This window comes from Dama dama, chromosome 13, assembly GCF_033118175.1.
Source record: "Dama dama isolate Ldn47 chromosome 13, ASM3311817v1, whole genome shotgun sequence".
Taxonomy (NCBI): Eukaryota; Metazoa; Chordata; class Mammalia; order Artiodactyla; family Cervidae; genus Dama; species Dama dama.
In genome coordinates, this window is record NC_083693.1 from 23,882,844 (window position 1) to 23,909,465 (window position 26,622).

At 45.9% G+C, this 26,622-nt stretch overlaps 1 protein-coding gene across 4 annotated transcripts in view; it reads right to left on the reverse strand.

The window, feature by feature from the left end:
- Positions 1-26,622, reverse strand: part of SLCO3A1 (solute carrier organic anion transporter family member 3A1) — a 390,549-nt gene that overhangs the window by 282,548 nt on the left and 81,379 nt on the right. For all 4 annotated transcript variants that reach the window (XM_061158630.1, XM_061158632.1, XM_061158631.1 and 1 more), the window contains exon 2: positions 23,282-23,747. In XM_061158630.1, the coding sequence (XP_061014613.1) occupies positions 23,282-23,747 (466 nt within the window). The remainder of the gene's footprint in view (positions 1-23,281; positions 23,748-26,622) is intronic.

The window sequence follows — 26,622 nt, forward strand, 5'->3', positions numbered from 1 at the left end:
TCTTCCCTGTCCAGTGATTATGAATCCGCCTTGTAATGCCAGGGATGCAGGTCAAATCCCTGGTCAGGAAACTAGGTTCTCACGTGCCACGGAGCAACTAAGCCTGAGCACAACTAGAGAGCCGGCACGCCTCAACTCAGACCCGAGGCAGCCAAAATAAATGAATATTAAAAAAAAAAAAAAAGCATTGAGAGAAGCAGCCCTTGATGCTCTCTGAGCTCCTGCACAACTTCTGTGTGTGAGACGAAGGCAAGGCCATTGATTACCCTGTCATTTTCCAGCAAGCAATCTTGACAAAGGAGAGAACTGCCCCTTACGACAGAGAACAGGCTTGCTTACTGTCTGCTAGAAAAGCAGTGGATTCCTCAAATGCAGTGTTCCTCTCCTGGAATACAGCTCACCGCAGGAGCAGACATCTACCTATCCATCACGCCCTGCAAATCACCCCCGTGCTACTGACAAGACAAAAGGAACAGTGACGACATGCAGATTGTTGTACCAGGAGTAATAAATATTTCTCTCTGACCCATGCAGCTCATGTCTTCTCAGCAGCCATGGAGTAACAACTGGCCAAGTTTTAGCTTCTAACATTATAACATTTAGACATTAATAAAAGCCAATTCTAGACTCAACAAGGAGCTCAAGGCAAAGTAGTGACCATTTGAAAAAGAAAGAAAGAAATCTAGGGACAGGGCACATGGGCAGGCAGACTATTAATTGCCCAGGGGTTATAACTTCCTTACTCATAAAAACCACAAATCCAGGCTCTTGCAATTCTAAAGCAAAGTGTGGTAAATGAGAGCACATATAAAATCTGTGCTCTGCATTCAAGCTGCCAGATGCCAGCTCTGAGGCTTTGAGCAAGTCATCTAACGCACCTCCCCATGCCTCAGTTTCTTCATCTGTAGAATGGGGACAGCACCAGTGCATACTCCAGAGGATGACTATTATGAGAATTATTGAGTGAATTTGTGTTAAGCACTTAGAACAGGGCATAGCACAGAGTAAATGCCACAGGGGTATTTGCTGTTATTACCACCAGCTCTCAAAATTCAATGATTCTATGTCTCTATACAATGTTAATTATCCTAATTCTTCATCTAACACCATGTTCCTTTATTTAGAAGCCTATATTGTCAAGGAAAGTCAGGTGGAGGAAAATGTATATAATAGCTACCTTTTATTCAAGAAAAGGGAGATAATAATGTGTAAGTGCATTTGATAACATTTTTAATACAGAAAAATAAAAACTCAAAACAAACAAACAAATAGCTATTGTAAAGGTGAGGGAAGGTTTAGATAGCAGTGACTGGTTTAGAAGCTAGGCTTCTCAGACTATTCCTGTTTTGTAGATTTGTCTTTGAAATCATGTAGTTTACATAATTATAAAAACTTATGTGTTAAGAAGTAATCTATAAAAATCAAAAGCAACATGGGATAAGTTTAACTGCTCATTGAATTAGAGTCCTAACCACACAGAGAAAAGCCAATGTCAATGATTTTTAAACATAGTAATATAACTATATACGCCAACAGGACATGCTTTAAGGACAAAAAAAGCTAGACAAAAATCTGATTAGTGAAATTTTTATCATCATTGTAATATTATGATGTGTAAGAAGTAGTTATGCACGTGTGCTCATGTCTAACTCTTTGTGACCCCATGGACTGTAGCCTGCCAGGCTCCTCTGTCCATGGAATTTTCCAGGCAAGAACAATGGAATGGGTTGCCATTTCCTTCTCCAGGGGATCTTCCTGACCTACGGATTGAACCAGTCTCCTGAGTCTCCTGCACTGGCAGGAGGATTCTTTAACAATGCACCACCTGGGAAGCTATAAGAAGTATGAGTGTGTGTCAGTGTGAGTGTGAGTGTGTTTGTGTATTCTTATATTGGGTTAACCAAAATTTTTGTTTGGGTTTCCTATCAGATGTTACAGAAAAACCCAAAGGAACTTACTTTTTGGCTAAACCCATATATAGGGCCACAAAGGTGAAAATGGGTGTCTTGTTATTCATAAGGAGCCCTATTCCATCACAATGGGTTTATGTCAATGACTACTGATCCCACCAAAGGTGGGGCCAGAAGAACCAACCCAGTGATGTGTGATCAGAAGGTTGAAACTTTCAATCCCAATTAGAAGGCTGAAACTTTCAATCCCACCCCCTGATTTCTGGGGTGAAGAGAGGGTCTTGAGGCTGAATCAGTGACACTGGCAAATGATTTAGTCAATTATGTCTATGTAATGAAGCCTCCATCAAAGCCCCACAGGACAGCACTTTGGTCCCTTGTTTCAGAGAGCGCCTGAGTCTGGGAACCGCAAGGCTCCCTGTGCTGGGCCCCAAGCTCCTCTGTCAGACGTCGCCCTGGGCATGTCTTCACCTGGTTGCTGATGCATAGCCTTTAAGGTCCTCGTATAAAACACCAGTAATCTAGTGAGTAAATGATTATTTCTGAGCTCTGTGAGCCACTCCAGCAAACAAATGGAACCTAACCATAGGGTCATAGGAACCTATGATTTACATGCTTCAGTTAGAAGCCCAGGTAATAATCTGGACTTACAAATGACATCTGAAATGGAAGGAGGTTTTGCAGGACTGAGCCCTTTACCTAGCAACCTCACTCTATCCCCAGACAGACAGGGTCAGGGGTGAGTTGATCTCGTGGACACCACAAAGCCTTGTGGGTGTGGGGAAGCCTCCACAGGAACACCTTACAACTAGGTCCAAAAGGTTCCTGCTGCTGCTGCTAAGTCACTTCAGTCGTGTCCAACTCTGTGCGACCCCATAGACGGCAGCCCACCAGGCTCCTCTGTCCCTGGGATTCTCCAGGCAAGAATGCTGGAGTGGGTTGCCACTTCCTTCTCCAATGCATGCATGCATGCTAAGTCACTTCAGTCATGTCTGACTTGTGCGACCCTATGGACAGCAGTCCACCAGGCTCCTCCATCCACTGGATTCTCTAGGCAAGAATACTGGAGTGGGTTGTCATTTCCCTCTCCATAAAGGTTCCTGCTTTTCTTATTGCAATACCATCTCAGGGCTTCCCTGGTGGGTCAGAAGGTAAAGAATCTGCCTAGAATGTGGGAGACCTGGGTTTGATCCCTAGGTCAGGAAGATCCCCTAGAGAAGGGAATAGCAACCCATTCCAGTATTTTTGTCTGGAGAATTCCATGGACAGAAAAGCCAGGAGGGCTACAGTCCAAGGGATCGCAAAGAGTCAGACAGGACTGAGCAACTAACACTTTCACTTTCATCTCAGGATAATAAAATAGTTGAAATAAGGAACTTTCTTTTAATAGAAAATGAAGAAGGAATGCTAGAATTCGAATGTTACCACAATTAAGACCACGATCAACTACGGCTGTCAACACCATAGTGAGGACCAGACAGTATGTCTTATAAAGGAAGTACACATCACCACTGAGAAATATTTTTGGCACCAAAAAATAAAAGAAATAATAATAATAACCTGAATCTGATCAGCCCTCTAGCTCTAACAATCAACTTATAAGAAATGTAAGTAGGAGATAGAAGAAGGTGTTAAAAAGAACCACCCAGACTGTACAAAACTGTAGGAGAAACGATACAGTTTCTTTATCTGGGAAGAGGAAAGAGAGAAAAACCTACAGACAAACAGACACTTAAGAGACAAGGCAACAAATTGCAAAGCACAGAGTTTTGAGGATCTGATTAAAACACTTTTATCTGAGAGGAGTGCAGAAGTTTGAACACTGAGTAGTATCTATTGATATTAAGCAACTGTTATTAATTCCTAAGGCATGACAATGATGTTGTGATTAGGTTTTTAGAGAGTTCTCATCTTTGAGAAATACTAGTTACCCAAAAATGATGCACACATCTGAAAATTTCTGAAACAATACACCTGAAATAATCAAGGAGAGAGGAGACTACGAGGCAACAGAGATGAAAGAAAGGTCACGTTTTTATAACGATCGGGCCATCGGCACGCAGGTTCATTCAACTATCCTTTCTCCTTTTGGATATGTCTCAAATTTCCCATGATAATAAAAAGAAATTGGTTATTCTACAAAATTCGATTCTGGGGCCAGACACAAACAGTAGACATTATGTTCAAATCTTATCACGCACATATCAAAAGAGACGACTTTGGACAAGGTGCTTTATTCTGCGGAGCCTCAGTTTCCTATGCTGTAAAATGGTCATGAAAAGATAAAATGAGGAAACATAAGGGCAATGCTGAGCTCAAGGCCAGCACAGGGTCTGCATTCTCCCAGTGGAGCTGCCCACCCCCCAACAGCTTTCTAAGGGCTCATCACCACCGCAGACAGCAAGCTGGGGATCCTAATCTTCCATCCTGACTTGAAATTAGAAAGTTTAATGCTAACAGATTATTTGCTTGATTATCTCCAACAGGAGTGAAATGATTTCTTAAAAGGACATGCCTGGGACTTCCCTGAAGGTCCAGTGATTAAGACTCCATGCTTCCAATGCAGGGGTTGCAGGTTCGATCCCTGATTCAGGAACTACGATCCCACATGCTGCTCAGGGCAGAAAAAAAAGAACATGTTTTGTCTTTGGTGTGACGAATAACAACAATCTCTGCTATCTCCTTTCCCCTACACGCACACAAAGTGAGGGGCTCCCTCTTGGGCTACGTCCATGATTCACAGGAAATCAACACCACCTCCCCAGCTGTAAACACTCCCAAGTTCTGAAACCGTTTCTCCCAGACATCCAGACTGCCAGCTCAGACATCTCCTTCCTTTCTGAGCCTGGGCAAGAGGCTCTGCCATGTTATTTTCTTGCCTGGATAGTGCATCACATCAGGGAACAGCATCTGACACGTCAGACGAGGAGTTTACACAAGTTCTTGCTTTAACAAGCTTTTGAACACGGTTTCTTTTCTGTAATAGCGGCCATGGTTTGGCCTGTGTTTCTGCAAGGCACCGCGTCACTACTTATGCTTGTAAAATATTCCTGAGCACATTTGGTCAACAGTTCACAACTCCACATAGACAAATGTGGTAGCGGGTTGCTATTAGCCTGGCGTTTCATTCTGCCTTATCTTTTGAGCTCTAGCTTTGTGACAGTTGCTGATAAGAGTTTGCTGGGAACACTTTCATTGGAGAAAGAACCACTGGGCTCAAATCCCCACGCTGTCTCCTGTTGGACTGGTTATTCAATCTGTGTCGACTGCCTTCCATAAAATACAGACAATGAAATCTAACTCTAAAGATTGTTTTGGAAACCACACCAGATAATAAACTAAAGACATGGTATATAGTCTCTGGTACACGGAAAGTGCATATAAACATCCACCAATGTCTCCACTACTCCTACAGGCTGCTAGAGTAGTGGGTCTGATTCCTCCCGGGATCCCCCGTGCCCTGACTGACACATGGTAAGTTCTCCGGGGCTTCCCTGGTGTCTCAGACAATAAACAGCCTGCCTGCAATGCAGGAGACCCAGGTTCAGTCCCTGGGTTGGGAAGATGCCAAGGAGGAGGGGATGGCTACCCAGTCCAGTATTCTTGCCTGGAGAATCCCATGGACAGAGGAACCTGGTGGGCTCCATGGGGTCGCAAAGAATTGGACACAACTGACAGACTAACACTTTCAAGTTCCCAGTCAGTGTTTGTTAAATCAATGAGTGAATGGATAAAATGTAGACAGTTGGATTTAACCTGCCTCTACTTGTGAAAAAGGGTCAAATTATTTTTAGTATCTCAAAAATTACAGTACTATTATTTCAAACAACCACACTATATTAATACATACAAGCATATTATCATCCTTCACTGGGCATGTAAGAAACTTCAGATAAATTCCATGCAGATGCCCTGGAACTTCTGTAACAAAGGCTCCAGAAAATTCTCTCCAGATTCCTAAGAATTCAGAATGTGCTTTGGAGCAGTAGCACCATGGAAAGAATTTGGAGACATATCAGATTGGGAGCAGCAAGACACATCGGGGGTAGACACAAGTGTCTGCTTGAGAGGGGCTGAGAACCTGGTCTGGAGCAGGGAATGCAGAGGGAACTGGGAGCCAGACACGAGGGATCTCCAGGAGTCGTGACCAGTAAGAGGCAAAAGTGAAAGTGTCAGCTGCTCTGTCATGGCTGACTCTTTGCAACCCCATGGACTGTAACCCACCAGGTCCTCTGTCATGGGATTCTCCAGGCAAGAATACTGGAGTGGGCTGCCATTCCCTCCCCCAGAAGATCTTCCCAACCCAGGGATCGAACCTGGGGCTCCCACATTGCAGGCAGATTCTTTACTGTGTGAGCCCCCAGGAAAGTCCCCAGTATGAGGTGAGTGAAAGTCACTCAATCGTGTCCAACTCTTTGCGATCCCATGGACTCAGCCTGTCAGGCTCCTCTCCGCGGAATTCTCCAGGCCAGAATGCTGGAGTGGGTAGCTATTCTCTTCTCCAGGAGTGAGAGGTGCTGGCTTTTAAATGTGTGTGTGTCGGGGAGGGGGGGCAGGGGAGAAGATGGTAGGTCAATGACAAAGCAAACTTGGGAGGAAATGAAGGAGTTGAATTCTGGACTTAAGCTGAGCTTGACACCCAAGTAAATGTCAGTTAACAAGCCAGAAATAGGTTGCACACAGATGTTCACAGCAGCATTATTCACAGTAGCATTATTCCACAGAAGTGGAAGCAGTCCAAACGTTCATCAGGGAATGAATGGCTAAACCAAATGTGGGAATATGCATACAAAGGGATATGATTCAGCTTTTAAAGAGGAAATTCTGACACCTGTTACAACATGGATGCACCTTGAGGACATAAGACAAAGTGAACAGAGAGACAAATACCCTATGATTCCACGTACATGAGCTAACCAATAGTCAAACCTATAAAGACATAAGTAGCAGGGTGGCTGTCAGAGGCTGGGAGTTGTTTAGTGGATACTGGGTTTCAGTTTTTCAAGATCATGAAGTTTCAGAGCTCTGATGCACAATAATGTGAGTATGCTTAACACTACTGAACAGCACATTTGAAAATGGTTACCTTGTCAATTTTATGTCCTGACTTTTTTTAACCACAATTAAAACTTTTAATTAAAAAGAAAAAAGCTAGAAATATGGATCCAGAGTCATGAATGGGAAGAGTTCACTTGCCCAAATTTCCAACTCCATTCCTGATTGATTCGGAGGTTGAACACTTAGTCACTCACACCTGATTTCTGCCCCCTGAACCCTCTCTACTCCCCCATGTAGACCAGTAAAAAAAGGGGTCACTTGTCCACAGGCCACGAACAAGACCTTAGTAAAGTGTGGCTTGAAGACCTCACTTCATCGCACTTTGCAGATACTGGTTCCTGCATTTTAAAATATGTATTTATTTGGCTGTGCCGGGTCTTAGGTGCAGCACTCAGGACCTTTTTTTTTTTTTTGCCGTGTCAGGCACGATCCTTCACTGTGGCACATGGACTCTCGAGTTGTGGCTCTCAGGCTCAGTAGTTGCGGCATGTGAGCCTAGTCGCCCCTCAGCGTGTAGGATTTTAGTTCCCCAAACAGGGATTAAACTCATGTTCCCTGCACTGCAAGGCAGATTCTTAACCACTGGACTACCCGGGAAATTCCAATATTGCATTTTTCACAAATTCACGGCAGCAACCCTGCATCAAGCAAGCCTATAGGAACCATTTTTCCAACATCATTTGCTCACTTTGTGTCTCTGCTGTGTTTGATAATTCCTGCAAAATTTCAAACCCTTCACCAGCAAAAAGATTACAACTAAACTGCAGGCTCAAAGGATGGTTAGCATTTTTCAGCAATAAAATATTTTTTAATTAAGGTATACACATTGGTTTTTTAAGACATAATGCTACTGCAAACTTAATAATTGAGTACAATATAGTATAGTATAAACAGGAGGGCTTCCCAGGTGGCTCAGTTAAAGAATGCCGGAGATGTGGGTTTTGACCCCTGGGGTCAGGAAGTTATCCTGGAGAAGCAAATGGCAACACATTCCAGTATTCTTGCCTGAAAAATGCCATGGGCAGAGGAGCCTGGTGATCTACAGGCCATTAGCATTGCAAAGAGTCAGACATGACTGAGCGACTGGTCATGCACACACGCACAGAATAGTAAAAACATAACTTTTTGTGTGTTGGGAAACCAATAAATTCTTGTAGCTCACTTTATCACGCTATTTGCCTCATTGCAGTGGCCTGGAAAAGAACTTGCGATCTCTCCATGGTCTGCCTGTACATGGGAGAGTGTTCAGCTACTTGGACATCAGGTCCCCCAGGCTGACTAAAGGAGGGCTCTGTCACCATCTGATCCATCCTGTAACTACCTTATCCTGCTAACGCAGTTCATTGCCATAAATATTCTACGCTTGAAGTTCTTCCAAACCCCACAGGGCTGAACAACAGTGGAGGCCGATTATTTCCCCAGGAAGAAAGACCCTTGGGAACTGTCCGTCTTTTAACCTGTTGATGTCTACCTGTTTTCTTTCTCCCATGTTCATCTCTGGTCCACAAAGTCTTTCTCATCCTACCTTCTCATCAGTTTTGTCTCAGTTACGGTCTAGTAGGTTCTAAAATCACTCCCCAACCTACACAGAAAAGCAAGGCAGCGGAGCCAAGCCTGGGAGTGAAAACAAGTCAAGTCCAAGTTGCATAACAGGGGTGAACGTTCACCAATTAAACGCTGCTGTGTCTCCAATGTAAACAAAACCGTCTGGGGTGGGTGCCTCTCTCACTCTGCTACAGGGAGATTGTGAAAACAAGTCACGTGGGGTTTCTGGTGGGAAGAAAGCTTTATCTGATGAGAGTTTAAAAAATTCCCATGGGGAAAACCAGGGCCTGAGCGGTCTGTACCCATGAGACCTCTCCTGGCCCAGAAATTCATCACCATTTCATACTTTACTGCTAAAACAACCCACAACTTTAGGTATTTAGTATAGCAAAAAAAAAAAAAAAAGAGAGAGAGAGAGAAAACATTAGGTAGTTAAGCCATTTTTAGCAGCATAGCAGACTTGGGGTCCTATTTACGCTGGTGCCATATCACACTGTCTATGGACAGGGAAGGGGAGCCGATGGTGGGAAAGATACCAGGTAATGGAGTTGTTTAGTTGCTAAATCATGTCTGACTCTTTGCAGCCTCATGGACTGTAGCCTGCCAGCCTCCTCTGGGACTTGCCAGCCAAGCGTACTGGAGTGAGTTTCCACTTCCTTCTCCAGGGCAATCTTCCCAACCCAGGGATAGAACCTGCATCTCCTGCGTTGGCAGGTGAGTTCTTCAGCACTGTGCCCCCGGGCCTTGCCACCTGCACGCCCCAGGACAAGTCGCTCAGCCTCCCTCAGCCTCAGATTCCCCGTCGGAACACGGAGAATAACAATCCTGGGGAGCAAGGGGGACCACGTGCAGAGCTCCCGTCTCCCGTCGGACGTACAGCATGGAGGCCACAGTGAGAGCGAGTGTCCTGTGTGTCGCTGCGGCCATTACTCAAACCCATGGGTGCTTAACACACTTGTCTAAACAAACTGACAGCTGCTAAGTGTTCTTGGTGACAACAAGGGATCCTAAAATTAAACACTTGCTCATGGCCAGCAACAAGGCCAGTATTAAAAAAAGTAAGACAAAAGCACCAGTGTGGGAGACATTTTGTCCTTTACATAGCTTGATGGCTTTTGAATCTTGTCTTTAGTCCCAGAATCACAAAGCATTAATGCTTAACTTAAACCAATACAGTTGGTCTGGATGGATCAAGACAAGATTTTTTCCCCCGTGATACAAAATGTACAGACTGAGGCCAGGGCAGGGGAAACGATCTAGATCTAAGAATAAACACCACTGGGTTTCGAAAGGTTCCCAGTGTCCATACACAATTTTAGAATCTATTAGATCCTTGCTGTGTTAATGAGGTCTCTTGCTGGGAATCCAAATTCCCTTTGTAAACTCCATTAACAACCCACGAGGCAGGTGGGCAGCTGTGAATGTGCTTATGGTAATAATGCCTTGCCCAGGAAGGGAGGCAGTGGGAAATCACATCCATTTGCATCACATGCCTAGAACCTTGGAGAGAAAGGGAGAAAAGCATGTTTCCTTGGAGAGAGATTAGGATGAGCTCAACTCCAAGCCCCCCTGCACCTCTCATACTTGAAATAAGAGGCAATGGTAATTGGTAAAGATGGTAAGGTTTCTCAAATGCAGCAACTATCCTAAAAACTTTGGGATAAAATATTACCCACAAAAAGTCTGCCAAGTTTATTTATGTCCTCAGATGATTTTTTTTTTTAATTGAAGTGTAGTTGATTCACAATATATTAGTTTCAAATGCATAGCAGTGATTCAGTTTTACATATATGTGTATTTTTTCCAGATTCTTTCCCCCTTAAAGGTTATTATAACATATTGGTATAGTTCCCTGTGCTATACAGTAGGTCCTTGTTGGTTACCTACTTTATATATAGTAAGTGCATCTATGTTCACTGAGCTTCTCCAATGCACAGCGGTAAAGAATCAGATGAGGGTTCGATCACTGGGTCAGGAAGATCCCCTGGAATAGGAAATGGCAACTTCCTCCAGTATCACTGCTGGGAAAATCCCATGGACAGAGGAGCCTGGCAGGCTATAGTCCATGGGGTTGCAAAGTCAGACACTGCTGAGCACAAGCAGAAGGATATATTCGTTACAACCTAATTGATCTCTCCTCTCCCTTTTTCTCTTTGATAACTGTAAGCCTGTTTTCTATGTCTGCTTTGTAAATAAGTTCATTTGCATCTTTTTAATTTGGAGAGGTGGATTCAGCATTCTTAGATGAGTTTTTGGAGACCCCTCACAACTTTTTGCCTATTTGTTTTCCTTTTAATTGCCCCAAAAGAATTTCCTTAGTAAGAACACATGGAAAGTTTTGACTTTGAGAGTTCAGATTCCATTAATGATCCAAGTGCATTTTTAAAATGTTTTTGCTTTTAGAGCAAGAAAGGAAAAGTTTTTATTTTTCCTATCTGTGCATCAAACTGGCACAGAAAATTTGCTGAATATTATCCAAAACACCCAGGGTTAGGCTGAAAGAAGGGATGGAAAATTTCAGCCTCCAAAGAATTTATTTATGGGGGGTTGGAGGGGAAGGAACAGGAGGATGAGGGCCGAGAGGGTGTCTCCAGTACCACTGAGAACACATTCTGACTTTTCACCCACAGTTGCCTAAGTGATGCTCCAAATGCTTCCTGTTGTAAGTACAGTGTCTCCCCAGGGAACAGAGCAAGTTGAGGACTGAGGAGTGATCAACATTCCAGTCCCCAAATGCCATCCGTCACACCACACAACCTATCACCTCCACTATCTCAGTTTATCTCATCCCCAGTCTCCGGTCATCAGGGTCTGCTCAACATAAAGACTTTCAGGGGTTTTAACCTTTCTGGGGTCAAAAACCTCTTAGAGAATCCACTGAAAGGTTCCATGCCAAGAGTGTGTACATGTATCTCCAAACCACCTTCAAAGGTTGTGGACAACTCCCCCTAAAGCACATCCAACAACCTTTAGCTTCAAATAGCCCAGTTAAGCAGCACTCAATTTCTCTTGACATTCTCCAGGCAAATTCACCAAGCGCAATTCTCAAGACTCCATGTAAGTTTCTATCAGTGTCCAAAACAGATAATCACAAAGGACCTGCTATACAGCACAAGGAACTCTGCTCAATACTCTGTAATACCCTACAGGAGAAGAGCATTTGAAAAGAGAATAGATACATGTAAACGTGCAACTGAATCAATCTGCTCTGCACCTGAAACTAACACATTAGTTTTGGTTTTTACTGGGGTATAGTTGCTTTACAACGCTGTGTTAGGTTCTGCTGTACAGTGAAGTGAATCGGCTATATGTACACACACATTCCTTCCCTCTTGGACTTTCCTCCCACCCCCTTCTACCCCTCAAGGTCTCCACAGAGCACTGAACTGAGCTCCCTATAACACAACACGGTTAATCAACTATATTCCAATATAGAATAAAAATTTTTTTAATTAAAAAGCAATTAAAAGTTCTGAGTGTCCTTGAGCCACCAAATGCTTTAGAATCTTCAGATTTTATCTGCCACGTGGGCAAAACCAAGCATGTGCCTACACACACACACACATATACAGCTTGGCAAAAATAAATGGCAAAGCTGAACTGGGACTGGAACATATTCATTTAGTTTATTCATTCCTGACACTATGAAGTCATTAGAGGAAGTAAGGGTAGCTTTGGCGAGCACAGCCGTGTGAAGCAGCCAGAGTTGGTTATGTTTTTTCCATCCAATAAATAGCACCGCTGAATAAGTTTCACGGGCTCAACACTCTCCTGCCCACATAAGCAATTTGCTATTAAATACTTATTGTTCCGGCACAAAGCCTGCCACCAGGTTATTTTTAAATACTTTTACTTGTTTTTTTTTTCTCTTTTTTCAGGGGAAGGGGAGTGGGTAGGGAGAAAGTGGAAGGGGCATACTTGTGGCCTCAGGGTCCCTATCCTGCATCTTATCTTAAATGTCTATGAAATAAAGAAAAGGAGAGCCAAACCAGAACCTTCAACCTAATCCTTTGATTGGATGTACAGGGTCATGCATTCATTAGTTCTTTAGAGTAAGAACACTATGAACAGCCAGTGTTTTGATCAGCAGACAGCTGTCTTACATGAGGACTGAAACACCCAACCCTGTGGGAAGGTGCTTAGTCAGACCTCAAAAGGACATCGATCCAGCCCAACTCTGACCTCACGTGACCAGCATTTAAGCTGCATTAGGCAGGATCCTCTGGAGGAAGAGATAGCAACCCACTCCAGTATTCTTGCCTGGAGAATCCCATGGACAGAGGAGCCTGGCGGGCTACAGTCCATGGGGTCGCAGAGAGTCTGAAACAGCTGAAGTGACTTGGCACGGGCAGGATCCTGGGGCTTCCCCGGTGGCTCAGCAGTAAAGACCCTGCCTGCAGTGCAGGAGACCCGGGTTCAGTCCCTGGGTCGGGAAGAGCCCCTGGAGGAGGGCACAGCAACCCACTCCTGTATTCTTGCCTGGTAAATCCCATGGACAGAGACGCCTGGCTGGCTGCAGTCCACAGGGTCGCAGAGAGTTGGACATGACTGAAGTGACTAAGGCAGCTTAGGCGGGATCCTTGTCCACAGCATTTGACTGCAGATGCTGGAAGGGATCATTTATGTGTTCAAGGGGATTCTAAGGAGAATGCCAGTTGGAATTCAAGCTTCAGGCATGGCAGGATCCAGGGAGCCCATGTGCCCTCTCTCATTCCTGATGGGCTACTTTCCTTTGAGATCAAGTTCATCACATGTGAAAATAAAGATGGACATTGGAATCTGTGGCTGTACAGAGGTATTACAGCTTTCAGTCCTGGAAGAGAAAGTGAGAAATCTCTATCCTCCACCCAGCCCTCCAGTTCATTTTTCAAACCTCATGGTGGACTCTGGTTGTCTCACTCCTGTGGCCAATCATTGCAAACCAGAGTCTTTCTCTGTGTCATGTCTGGCCATGCCTGGACCATCTCTGCTCATCTCTGGCAGTCCATAAGAACCACCTGGGGTGGGGAGATCCAGTTTCCCAATGAAAACAATGAGTTTCTAGACATACCAAAACAAACATCGAGAACACAGACTCTTCTGTGAAGCATTTTAACACCGAAGAATTCTCTAGCAAAGAAGAACTCATATCCCACTGAAGAGGAAGGTCATTAACCTATAATCCCAAATCTAACAACAGCAAGCCATAACCCTCTACAGAAACCAAACCCTTCATGGCTCTCGTAGAAAGCTTTCTGTAGGTAAAAGGAAAAAAGGAAGTCAAGCCAAGACTATTCTAAGAAAGGGGAAGTAAAAGGTCAGAACTAAACTAAAGAAAAGAAGATGCATGTTATTCAGGAAAATACAACACCTCCAAAGCATTCATCGAAGCGTAATGCCTGTGTTACAGTCAAGAAGAGAAATAGTAGAAAGGGGTCTTCTGTCCCCCCAAGCACAGTAAGAGGCTGGTGGCAAAGAAGTAATAAACGGGAGACTCTGAAGGGCTTAAGGAAGGAAAATTCCCTTGTATGCCTCTGCACCATCCCCAGGAATCTTCTCGAGGTCAGCCTGGGCCTTCTCTGGTCTTCCTATCAGACACTGTTCGCTGTGTTCCCAAACCCCTGAGCATGGGACTTCCCTGGAGGTCCAGGGGTTAACACTCGAGCTTCCGCTGTAACACTCCGAACTTCCACGGATTCAATCCCTTGTCGGGGAACTGAGATCCAGCTTGCTGCATGGCATGGCCAAATAAAAAAAAAAAAGAAATTAATTAAAAAAAATAATAAAATCGCTGAGCAAAGATGCTTTCACACACAGAATCAACATCCACAAGCCCCAACCAGCCCCCATATATGATTGGTTTCCCAATGCGCCCCTCAGGGAACCTTCAGAAGGATTCTTCCTCCTCTTCCTACAGTCCTCCCCAGGTGGCGCCACTGGTAAAGAACCTGCCTGCCAATGCAGGAGACATGAGAGATGCGGGTTCAATTCCTGGGTTGGGAAGATCCCCTGGAGGAGGGCATGGCAAGCCCCTCCAGAATTCCTGCCTGGGAAATTCCATGGACAGAAGAGCCTGGCGGGCCACAGTCTGGGAGGGGGTCACAAGAAGTCAGATATGAGTGATCACACACACGTGCATGCAGCAGATATGGGAGAGGTTCTCAAGACAAGGGCACCAACACTCACTGGGGCCCAAAGTCTGTTTTCGTGACACCTTATGCCTCCTCACTTATCTTCTGGAAAAAGCCACAGTAAGGCCAAACAGCTGGTTTCCAGCCCCCGGTGAATCTTTCTGAACCAACCTGAGCTTCAGCAAATGTGGATGAGGCTACAGTCACAGAGGTATCCATCACCTAAATGTCTACCCAACTCATTCCAGATTTTCTAGCAGTCATCTAAAATAATGTTGACTGTTAATGAGACACAAAAAAGTTTTTCACTGGCAGAAAGTAAGTTTACTTACAGTATGGTCTTAATGCAGTAAAAAAAAAAAAAAAAAAAATGGCTGAGGACTTCCCTGGTGGATCAGTGGTTAAGACCTTCCAGGAGGGGAGGTGAATTCAATCACTGGTCAGGGAACTGGATCCCACATGCCTCAACTAAGACCTGGCATAGCCAAATAAATAAATATTAGAAGAAGAAAAATGACTGGAAGAAAATATATCTGAACGTTGACAATTTTCTATAGGTATCTGCTTAAAAATTATTTATGTTTTCTTATTCTATTTTGTTTTCCCCAATTTTACTAAGACAAGGAAATATTCTTTTAAAACTGAACAAATATTAAGAAGCAAATTAAGAAGCAATGTGCTGGAACCCAGAAAGCCATCAATATATCACATTAGGGCAATGGCCACACTCTGGGGTGCCTCTGACTTAATACAAACCAGCTCGCCCGCTGCTTGGGGCAGCTGTAGCACTTTCTATATTTTGAGATGAGCCACAGGAAGGGGTCTGCAGGCAAATAAGAGCCCTGTAGATTTAATTCAGGATGGAAGAGGTTGCTCATCTAAGATCTACTAGATGGATAATATCTGGACTGAAAATCAAGATCCAATCACTTATCAAAAGACCTACCCTTGTATTTAAATAAGTCAATTGCTTTTTCCTGCCTCCTGTTTCTACACCTGGAAATGGAGACTATACGACCACAAAGATGAAGAAGGCAGTGGTTACTGACCTCCAACACGGCATGATACCTAATATCCAAGCAAACCCTTGCTTGGTAGATTCCAAGCTCATTTTATTGATAAGGAAGCAGGCTGAGGTTAACTGAAAATGTGTCCAAAATCCTGGGGGGCAGGTCTGTGGAGGAGCCAGGGTTTGAACCTCGAGACCATCAGAACCCAAACTCAGAGTCTTGTCCAAGGACACCCAGGCAGGGAGCACGGCAGTGATCCCATGAATCCTAGGGCATGAATTACGAGCAGCTGAGAATGAATGAGAAATGTCCCCCAGCCTGGGCAATATGGAAGTGCCAGATAAGAGCCACACACACGTCTCCTAGCAAGTTGCTAAAACAAACTAAAAATGGCACGTGACCGGTCACTGGGGAGAAGGAATGAATGGAACCCAGCCAAAACAAACTGACTGGTGTACAGTGTCATTTATTTGTAAAAAAAGAAATTAACAAGGGGAACTTCAGTATCAGTGAAGCTGCAAGAATATAACGAGCTGTGCTTGCTCCCACAAGGGATGGCTTTTTAATTATTTTTTCAGATGAACTGCAATCACAGTGTATTTGATCCATTCCCGACCCACACTCTTTGGAGAGTTAAAACACATTTTACCCAATGTCAAGTTAAAATAAAAACTCATCAGAGGCAAAATAACTCTGGACTCCCAGGGCTTGGAAGAGAAATTTAGTTCTCTTTGGTTGCTGCCTGATATTAGTGACCTTTGTGCTAAACAAACACTTGGCAGATGAAATCTGAGAATAATTCTCTTTGCATCATTAGCTGGAACGTGGAGGGCTCCAGTGGGTTTCAACAGAAGTGGTAAACAAAGAAAATGTGACCCATTCGTGTCTAATAGATGTGCCTCCCGACTGGAGGAACCGCTCCGTGTATTCTGGTACCCTGCAAGGATCCCATTCTTGGGAACGAACAAGCCCTTCACAAAGAATCCATTTCCTCCAGTCAATTCCCACTCTACTTACAGCCTTCTCTCTCTCTCTCTGCATCTTCCCATGTGTGTTTGTGTGTCAAACACTCACACGACTCAGAACGATCTGGTTTCATCTTAATTCCATTCTGCAATTTTTCCTTTTAGTAAAATTATTTATGCATTTATTTTTGGCTGCACTGGGTCTTCATTCCTCTGAGCAGGCTTTCTCTAGTTGTGGTGAGCAGGGGCTATTCTAACTGTGCATGGGCTTCTCATTGCAGTAGCTTCTCTTGTGGCGGAGCATGGGCTCTAGGCATGCATGCTTCCATATCTGCAGCACTCGGATGGGCTCAGTAATTATGGCTCTCAGGCTTAGTTGCTCTGAGGCATGTGGGATCTTCCCAAACCAGGGATCAAACCCTTGTGCCCTGCATTGGCAGGTGGATTCTTATCCGCTGGACCACCAGGGAAGTCCCCGTTCTGCATTTTTAAAACATCATCATCCACATGTAATAAAATAGCACAGAACTATACACAGACACACACAGAAACACACAAATCATTGTACATAATACTGAAAATCTGAATAAACCCCATGGATTATACTCATGTTCACACCCCAGTTTTGATACTGTACTATAGTGATGTGAGATGTTATCATGGGGAGAAACTGGATGGGTGTACCTAGAACTTCCATGCATTTTGCAACAACTTGTGATTCTATAATTGTTGCAAAATAAAAAGTACAAAAAAAAAACCTACATTCTCAAATAACTCCTTGATTACTGGGAACCAAACAATCATGACAATGAAGTTCTTTATAGAAAAGTTAGGACAAAAGGGGCAGGGGTCTTGTTTGGTTCTAGTCCCCTTGGTACTTGTTATGAGTTGAATCATATTCCCCCCACCAATTCATATGTTGAGGCCTTAACCCCCAGTTACTCAGCATGTGACTCATTTGGAAATAGGGCCTTAAAGAGGGAGCTGAGGTTACAGGAGATCATATGGGTGAACCCTACTTCAATCCGACTGGTGATCTTGTAAGGGGAGGAAATTAGGACACACACACAGAGATACTAGACATGGAGCACACGGGAGGAAGACCATGTGAAGACACGGGAGGAGAAGCTGCCATCTGCAAGCCAAGGGAAGTGGCCTCCGAGGGAGCCGGCGCTAACACCATGGTCTTGGACTTTCAGCCTCCATAACTGTGAGAAAATAAATCTTCCACTGCTTACGCCAGGGGTCCCCAGCCTCCAGGATCTAATGCCTGATGATCTGAGGTAGAACTAATGCAATCATAATATTTCTATTATAATTATTTCTGTTTATTTATCATTATATTTATATTATATTACTTAACTTCCTTATATATTTGTATTTATTATCATTATATCTATATATTATTCTATCCTAAAGGAAATCAGCCCTGAATATTCATTTGGAAGGACTAAAGCTGAAGCGCCAATACTTTGGCCACCTGATGCAAAGAACTGACTCATTGGAAAAGACCCTGATGCTGGGAAAGATTGAAGGCAGGAGGTGAAGAGGGCAACAGAGGATGAGATGGTTGGATGGCATCACTGACTCAATGGACATGAGTTTGAGTAAGCTCTGGGAGTTGGTGATGGACAGGGAAGCCTGGCTTGCTGCAGTCCATGGGGTCGCAAGGAGTCAGACATGACTGAGCGACTGAACTGAACTGAATATTCTATTAACATTTCTATTATTAAAGCACACAATAAATGTAAGGCACTTGAATCATCTTGAAACCACCCTCCCCCAACTGGGTTGGCAGAAAAAATTGTCTTCCACAAAACCGGTCCCTGGTGCTAAAAAAAGGTTGGGGACCACTGGTTTAAGCCACTCAGTCTGTGGTATTACATTACACAGCCCTAGCAAAGCAATACAGCACCCAAAGCCTGCGTGCCCCATTCACCTGGTCCTGCCCCCAAGTAACAAGCCCTGCAGCCTTGGCATCATCCCTCATAAAGAGGGAAACAGCAGCCGAATGTAGCAGGAAACCGAATCAAGTAAGGAACAGAGGTCCCAGTACAGAGGAGCCATGTTTTAGGTGCCCTTCCCTGCCCATGCGAGGCTGGTGCTCGGCCAGCTGCAGGGTGACCAAACATGGAAGAGGGATCGCCACTTCCCAAGGTGGACCCAAAGGGCAGACCAGAGCCAGCGCATGGAACGTTGTAAGGAGACGGATTTCCAGTTCGACATAAGGGCAATTTCCCAATGGTGATTGTGGTTCCGATAGAATGAACAGCCAAGTGAGAGTAAGTTGTCCACAGTTCTGGAGAGAGGTGAGGGGAACATGGAATCCTCCAGCTCTGATCTGCACCCATCAGTACTCAAAGCACCATGAAACAGGGCACAAATCCTTCCAGACCCCAGACGTGCCCTGTTAGACAGGACTCCCTTCTCTCTCCTCCTCCTCCAACTCTCTATTCTGCTTTCACACCCATTCCCCATTCCAATTGCATCTCTGCCCTTGGATTTGAGACACCTAGCTCTCTTCTCACCTTCCTGGCACCTCTGATTTTTCCCTAAGACAGGCTTCAGGCTATCTTGAGGAATGCCCTCACATGCTCCCGACCCCCTGGAGCATCCCCCAGCCCTCTGTCCCCTGACCCACCCACCTCAGCCCTGTCCCAGACGTACCAAAACAAATGTCACTCTCAGACCTTGTGCTTGGCCCCATTCATTATCATAGACAAGTTACTTAACCTTTCAGAATCACAGTTCACTTGTCTGCTTTATAAGAGCAAAACTTGAAAAAAAAACCAAGTTCTACAATAGAGGGCATTTAATATTATAGTATATATCCACAAGGGAATATGATGTATGCAGAAAGATCATCATTGAAGAATATTTAATGACACAGGGAAATGTTCAAGAAAGATGAAGAGAGAAATACAGTAGTAGCAAGATATGTTCACGATAAAGACCTCTTTTGTGTGTAGAAAAGCATAACAATGCAGAAAAGGAGGATTTTATATAAACATATAAAAGATTTTATATAAACATATAAAGATTTTATATAAAGGAAGATTTTATATAAACATAAAGCTAAGAGTAATTATTCTTAAGTGATTCTTTTTCTATACTTTCACAGTGAATATGTAATACTTTTCAACTAGAAATAGTTATTTAAAAACAACAAAAAAAAACCTTACCACTCCCCTTTGGAGCCTTTTCCTTCCCAAAGGGACAAAAAACAAGGCACCAACTGATTGACACCACAGCATAGTGAAAGGACACAGTGAGTCCATTCCATTAGCCTCCTTACTCTTGCCTACAAGGCAACAGGCTGTGCTCTGAACTTGGAGAAACAGAGCAGCTAAGAAAGCCGAGCTCCTGGAAGGTCAGCACATGGGTGAGGAGCAGGAGCAGCTCCCAGAGGTCGGCTGGTGGACCCCACTCACGCCCCCACACCAAACGGTCCCCCCGACACTCTGCTCCATCAGTCCCTCTGGGGAGAGACAGTGCCACGTGCCACCCCCGGGTCACCCTCGGGCTGGGCCGTGAGGCTTGGCTCCACACTGTGCGGTCCTGAGAAGTCTGCCAGCAGCGCGGTGTCCCCATTCATCGGGTTTTGTCCCCTGGTAATGAGTTCCCCTGGCTCCCTCCCCAGGCTGGGCAGGAGCGGCCGCAGAATGGTGCCAGCCCTAGAAGCCCCTTGTGAATGACCATCAAGGAATCCTCGAGTTTGGCAGTAATTCAGCCACAAGAGGCTAGAGCAAACAGTCCCTCAGGGTGGAAAATATCAGCTTGATTGGAGATGGAACGCTTCCCTTTCCCCTTGGCCGTAAGGGGTCAGGGTCAAGGCCATGGATGTGCTGATGGCCCCCAGCTGGTGACTCACGATATAAGTAACCCATCGTGAGTCACCAATGCAGAAGCATACTGATGCAGAAACAGGATTTTGTATAACCAAAAAGCTAAAAGGAATTATTCAAGGGGTAGGACTTGTCACCAATGGCCTGTGGCTGGATCGATGCTGACACCCCTGGGGACGGAGCAGCTGTGAACCACCTGTGCTTCACACGTGCAGGGTTTAAAACCCTTCCAATCCCTAGCTCACACTCACATGTCAGGCCTGTGATCAGATGGCTGGCCGTGGGCCTCCCTCTCTTAACCAGCTCTGCAGGGGCAGAACCAAGGTGGGCCTCTCTTAACCAGCTCCACAGGGGCAGAGCCAAGGGGCACACATGCTACTCTACCCCAACAGGTGATGGGCATCCATTGACACCTACCTCCCAGGGCCAGTCCCTTCAGACTGTCCTCCTGCAGGGAGTTAGGACACCATAATTCATACCAATCCCATTCTGTCGGCTCTCCTAAATACTTCCGGAAGCCAAATTAAATGGCTTCAGAAACTAGCTCCCTCTTGCAGGGGATAAACGCCAAAACAGTCCCATGGTCACAAACATTTTTTCTGACTTGTACAATAAGCGACTGGATCAGTTGTGCTCTGCATATGCATGGTCTTCTTAAATTGTTCCTGGAGAATTGCAACCATGCATGGGACAAAAGGCCACCTACGGAAGCCAATCTGTGCAGAAGTTTGCTCTCTGTTGCTCAAAACACAGACCCAAGAAACCAGCTCAGAAGCACTCAGGAAGGCCTGCTCACAGCCCTGGACTGTCATGTCCTGGAATCTGGCCAGACGCCACCCAGTTGCCCACGCAGGCAAACACACTCCCAACTCTGGGAATGCTAAACTGTCAAAGAGGAAAAGGAGGCCCAGCGAGAAATTTGGTTGAGACGTTCCTCCTACTAGAGAGTCACTGTAAATCCCAGAGAAAAACTTTCAGAACGAAAGAAGGGCCATGCCTGCCCAAGCTTCCACCTCTCACAAAACCAAAAAGAGTCCACATCCTAAGCCTGACCTATGAACCAGGCCCCATCAGTGCTGGAAAATGCCTGACTCATCAGAGTGAACTTCCACAAGAGGACGCTGAGTGTGCAGCTCCAGGCATGGGCTCCAAGCAGAGGTGATCTACCTCGCCTGTGGCTTCAGGGAGATGCTGGGGAGACATTTTTCTACTTGATCTCATCGTGAGACACAAGAGCTCAGCGTTTCACTCCCCACTTCCTTCCCTGGGCTCTGATTTATCTACTTGCTGTTCCTGCTACCAAAATCTCTCTATCCTGGGGTACCAGAGTGATATCAGTCAAGTCTGAGTCCAGTGGCCTGGATGGACCTGGGGAGACTATTTTGGCTACAGGCTGTGGCCCATTCCCTGGCCTGCAGCAGACTCATGTTGGAGGGGTTTTCACTGAAGCCTTAGAAGCATCAAAATGTAAATGATTTCCTTAGACCCCTCTCCCCACTGTGCCCACCTCCAGACACAATTATGGAAACCCCTAAGCAAGTAGCAGAGAGACTAGCCATCAATCCTTTGTGTTCCACAGGTAGGCTGTGACCGGGCCCACAAGCTCTCCACCCCTTGGATGGGAAGATGCATACTCTCCACCTTTCTACTCTAGAGCCTGTTCACAGAGGGTTAAGACATACGACGTATGTATTCAATAGAGTCATCTACCTCACAGGTAGGACATGAAGTCACCAAGGAAAATCAGCATTCAGGGGGTAACTGCCTTGAACCCTCAGACAGCCTGGACAGCGTATGGGGGAAACTTGGCAGGTAGGAGGCTTTCTGACTAATTCTGTTCAAGTTCTAGTTTAACCTAAACCTCCATATTGTAATTAACTTTATGCTCCAAGGCACACTGCTTTGGGGAGGCGCAAGGCTTCTGCAGGTGGAGGTAATTTATTTTATCTTTTCCCCAAAGCATGAGCACTCAGTGACTGAGGTCGTATCATAGAATCTAACAGATGGTGGGAGGCAAAATTAAACTCAGTAAACAAGAAAACGGAGATGCTCGGCAGGCCGGCCCTTGCCCTACAAATAACCATGCAACAGTGCCCAGAAGCAGCGACGGAGAAGCTCCTTTGCTGTAATTCAACCCCTGGATGTTTCTTAGCCCTAACACTGACAGATGGTTTCCATCCTTCCAGTATAAAATAACAGAAGTCATTGTAGCACAAAACAATTTTTTTTCAAAAGTTCACATGTACCTTATTTCTTCTCAAATATCCGGTTCTAGTAAATAACCTCCTTACAGGGAAAAACACACACACACACACAGTTACCAATTTTGAATAATACCAAATGCTGGGCATATGCAATCACTTTTATCTTTGAGCTTCAATAAGACAATGACCAGGAGGTCATTTTGATGATTAAAAACAGGGGTTTCCAATGTGTAGACCCCCAAGGATTCCTTGGTGGCAAATAGCAAGCCGCCCAAAGTCCAAACACACACACACAAAGGCAGATAAACATATATATATATATATATATATATATATATATATAAAACTCCCCCCAATCTCCTCACCCTTCCCAGGCTTGTGGATGCTCTGGGGAGCCCCTTAAAAAATTACCAGTCCAGGCTACACCCCAACGACCCCCAGAATTTTCTGGGGTGTGCAATTCAGGCCTCAGCATTTTCCCCAAACACCCCCAGTCTGAGAATGAGGGCTCCGGACGAAACTTAAAAGTTCTGGGGCCCAAATTTCCTTCCTCTGTTCACACGCCCTGGTTCTCTAAACAGGCAATCAGCCACAAAGCGAACCGCGGCCCCGCGGGCGCTGGCGCAACGCCTACCTATGTAGAGCGAGGAGTCCTTCCTCCGCACGTGGTCGTCGATGTAGGAGACGCCCAGGGGCTGCACGGGGGTAGCACCGATGCCCAGGAGCACCTGGGCCCCAATGAGCAGCAAGTACATCATGTTGGTGGCGGTCCGGCTGCGGCAGATGAGGTCCGGGTCTGGGCCCTGGTCCCCGCCCGAGCCGTTGGCGGCGCAGACGTCGCGGCCCTCGGCGCCCCAGCGGATCTCGCCCGCCTCGTACTTGTACTGGTGGGTCAGGAACTCGGGCAGAGCCGACAGCAGCGCCCCCAGCGCCATGACGATGCCGCCGCAGCCAATGAGGCGCGGCCGGTGCCCGCGCGCTCCGAAGTAGCTCACGAAGAGGATGAGCGCCAGGTTCCCGATCTCGAAGCTGCTGGCGATCACGCCCACGTCGGCACTCTGCAGGTTGAACCTCCGCTCCAGGGTGGTGAGGACGCTCACCTGTGGGGTGCAGAACGCAATCTCAAGGCCGGTGCTGATGAAAACCCCCCGGGAGGCCCCCTTCCTGCAGCGCAGCGCACCTGTGCGTCCTAAACCCTCCCACCTAGCCTGTTGGTTGGCCTTGCTTTGACCATCTGTGCCAAGTGCTTTACACCTTGAGTCCAAAAACCGTTTACTTGGTATGCTAACCGTTCATTCCTGGGGGCTCAGACAGTGAAGAATCTGTCTGCAATACCGAAGACCTGGGTTCGATCCCTGGGTCAGGAAGATCCCTGGGGGAGGAAATGGCTACCCACTCCAGTATTCTTGCCTGGAGAATTCCATGGACAGAGGAGCCTGGCGGGCTACAGTCGCGGGGGGGGTCCCAGAGTCGGATATGACTGAGCAACTAACATTAAAATTAACCCTAATAAAATGGTTAAAGAATTAACTTTCCCAGGGGCAAAAAAGTTTTCCTGGGCATCTGTTTCCATCCTGCAATATTCTGCCTCTACACATAAGAACCACCTCCTCCACCCCACAGCCGCCCCCTTTAGGGCTCGTGAAAGTGCAAGTTGCTCAGTCATGTCGGACTCTTTGTGACCCCATAAACTATACAGTCCATGGAATTCTCCAGAATACTGGAGTGGATAGCCTTTCCCTTCTCCAGGAGTCCGGTGAAAGTCTTGAAAAGCACAGCTTTCACAGACTGTCTCCCAACTACATCTTATCTCTCAAGTCCATGCTGGAGGTATAGGACCCCTGGGCTTTTTACCAGGAGGTAATTAGCAAAGCATATTGAAGGAAATAAAATTACAAAGAGACAAAAAACCTGGGGTAGGCAAAATGGACAAGTCAGATTAGCTCAGTAGGATAATCATTAGCTCTTCACTTCCTTCTGGAAATTTCCAAACACTGGACATTTCTCTCAAGGCCATCAGGTAAATATTTTCCCGACTGTTCTGTGCACTCCAGCTGTATGGAGTTTCCGTGGGTCAAACAGTTTGATGGCTTTCCCCACCTTGTCTGCTCCTCATTTGTTTAACAAATATCTACTGAATACCTGCTGTTGGCTTCACAGTGCCCAGGACACCAAAGACAGAAACAGGAGAAGGACAGGACTCAGTGCTCTGTGGTGACGCAAATGGGAAGGGAATCTAAGAGAGGGGATATGTGTATCCATAGAGCTGATTCACTCAGCGCAGCAGAGACTAATGCAGCATTGTAAAGCAACTACACTCCAATAAAAATAGGAACAAAAGAAACAGGAGGAAGGGATGACACCGAGCCTCAAGATGCGCCCCCAGCAGGAAGGTAGACATGTGTGCTGGGTACATGCTACATTCATGATGCAGAATCACGCAGGAGGGTGAAGAGGAGATGCATTATTTTAGGGTTCCTTGGAGAGAAAACGCAAATAGCCTTCCTGTCCTGCTGTATGCAGTTTCCACACAGGGTGTTATCAGCAGTCCAGGAGGAGTCCCTGTCATGGGATCCCTAGTTGGGCAGGGAAGAACACTCCAGGCAAAGCAACTGGCTGAGCAGATGGCGGGTGGCATGACTGCATGATGGAATGGAACATGTGGAGTGGAAAGGTAGGTTGGTAAACAGACAATAAGGAGTCACAGGAGCCACCCTAGAGGAATCAGACAACCCCAGGCAGTGTGGGGAAAAGAATGCAGAGCCTGGAGGGAGGGCAGCTGGCTGGAATCCCACCTAGGATTTCCTTAATTAGCTTCAGGACTTTGATCAAGGTACCTAACCCCTGCAAGCCTTGATTTCTGCGGAGCAGGAATGATGATGCCGACCCGGCAGGATGGATGTGAAGATGAGACACAATGCATGAAAACTCCATTAGCACAGAGTAGCCTTTCCTGACATGTCCGGAGAGCATCCAGAGAGGTGGGGAAGCGGAGGGGTGCAGAGCCAAAGCTCCGGGGCCATCGGGGACTCTCAGTGACCTTGGGCAAAGGCTCCCATCTATAAAATGTCCCATCTGTAAAATGGGGATAAGGGTGACACCTCCGAGAGCTGGTGCCAGGAGTAAACACCTGTGTGAGTAAATGCTAGGTAAGGCCATCCACAGCCATGGTCACCACTTATCCTTGGGGCTGCCCCGGTGGTGGTAGTGGAAAAGAACCCACCTGCCAATGCAAGAAGACGTAGGAGATGCAGGTTCGATCCCTGGGCTGGGACGATCCCAAGGAGGAGGGCATGGCAACCCACTCTAGTATTCTTGCCTGGAGAATCCCATGGACACAGTAGCCTGGCAGGCTACAGTCCATAGGGTCACAAAGAGTCAGACACGACTGGAGTGACTCAGCGTGCAGTACGCACACGTTGGGACCAGCAAAGTGATAAAAAAACGAGAGTGACTCAGGTACGGTCAGCATGTGGAAGATGGATTGAATGGGGGCTACGGAAGTAAACCCCAGCAGAAAGAGAGGCTGGGCTATTTGTTATTGAGACAAGGGAGAAGAAAAGGTCCTTACAGTGGCAATGGAAATGAACAAGAATATCTGAGAAGTGTCATAGAGGCAGAATGGCATCTTTAGAGAGATTGGGCTGCCTCTGAGCGATTGAGCGTGTGCTAAGGAAAGGAAGGAAGAAGAGTCAGTGGATCTAGCCTTCCTCCAAATGTATAAATATGTGCACAGGTGTCAGCATCCCATATGCACAGCCTCTCTGCAGTGTCCATCCACACACACACCTGTGCTCATTAGCATGCCTCTATTCCACCCGCATCCAACCTTTTCAGCACCAGGGACTGGTTTTGTGGAAGACCATTTTTCCACAGAAGGGCTGGGGGAATGGCTTCAGGATGATTCAAGCACATTACATTTATTGTGCACTTTATTTCTATTATCATTACATCAGCTCCACCTCAGATCATCAG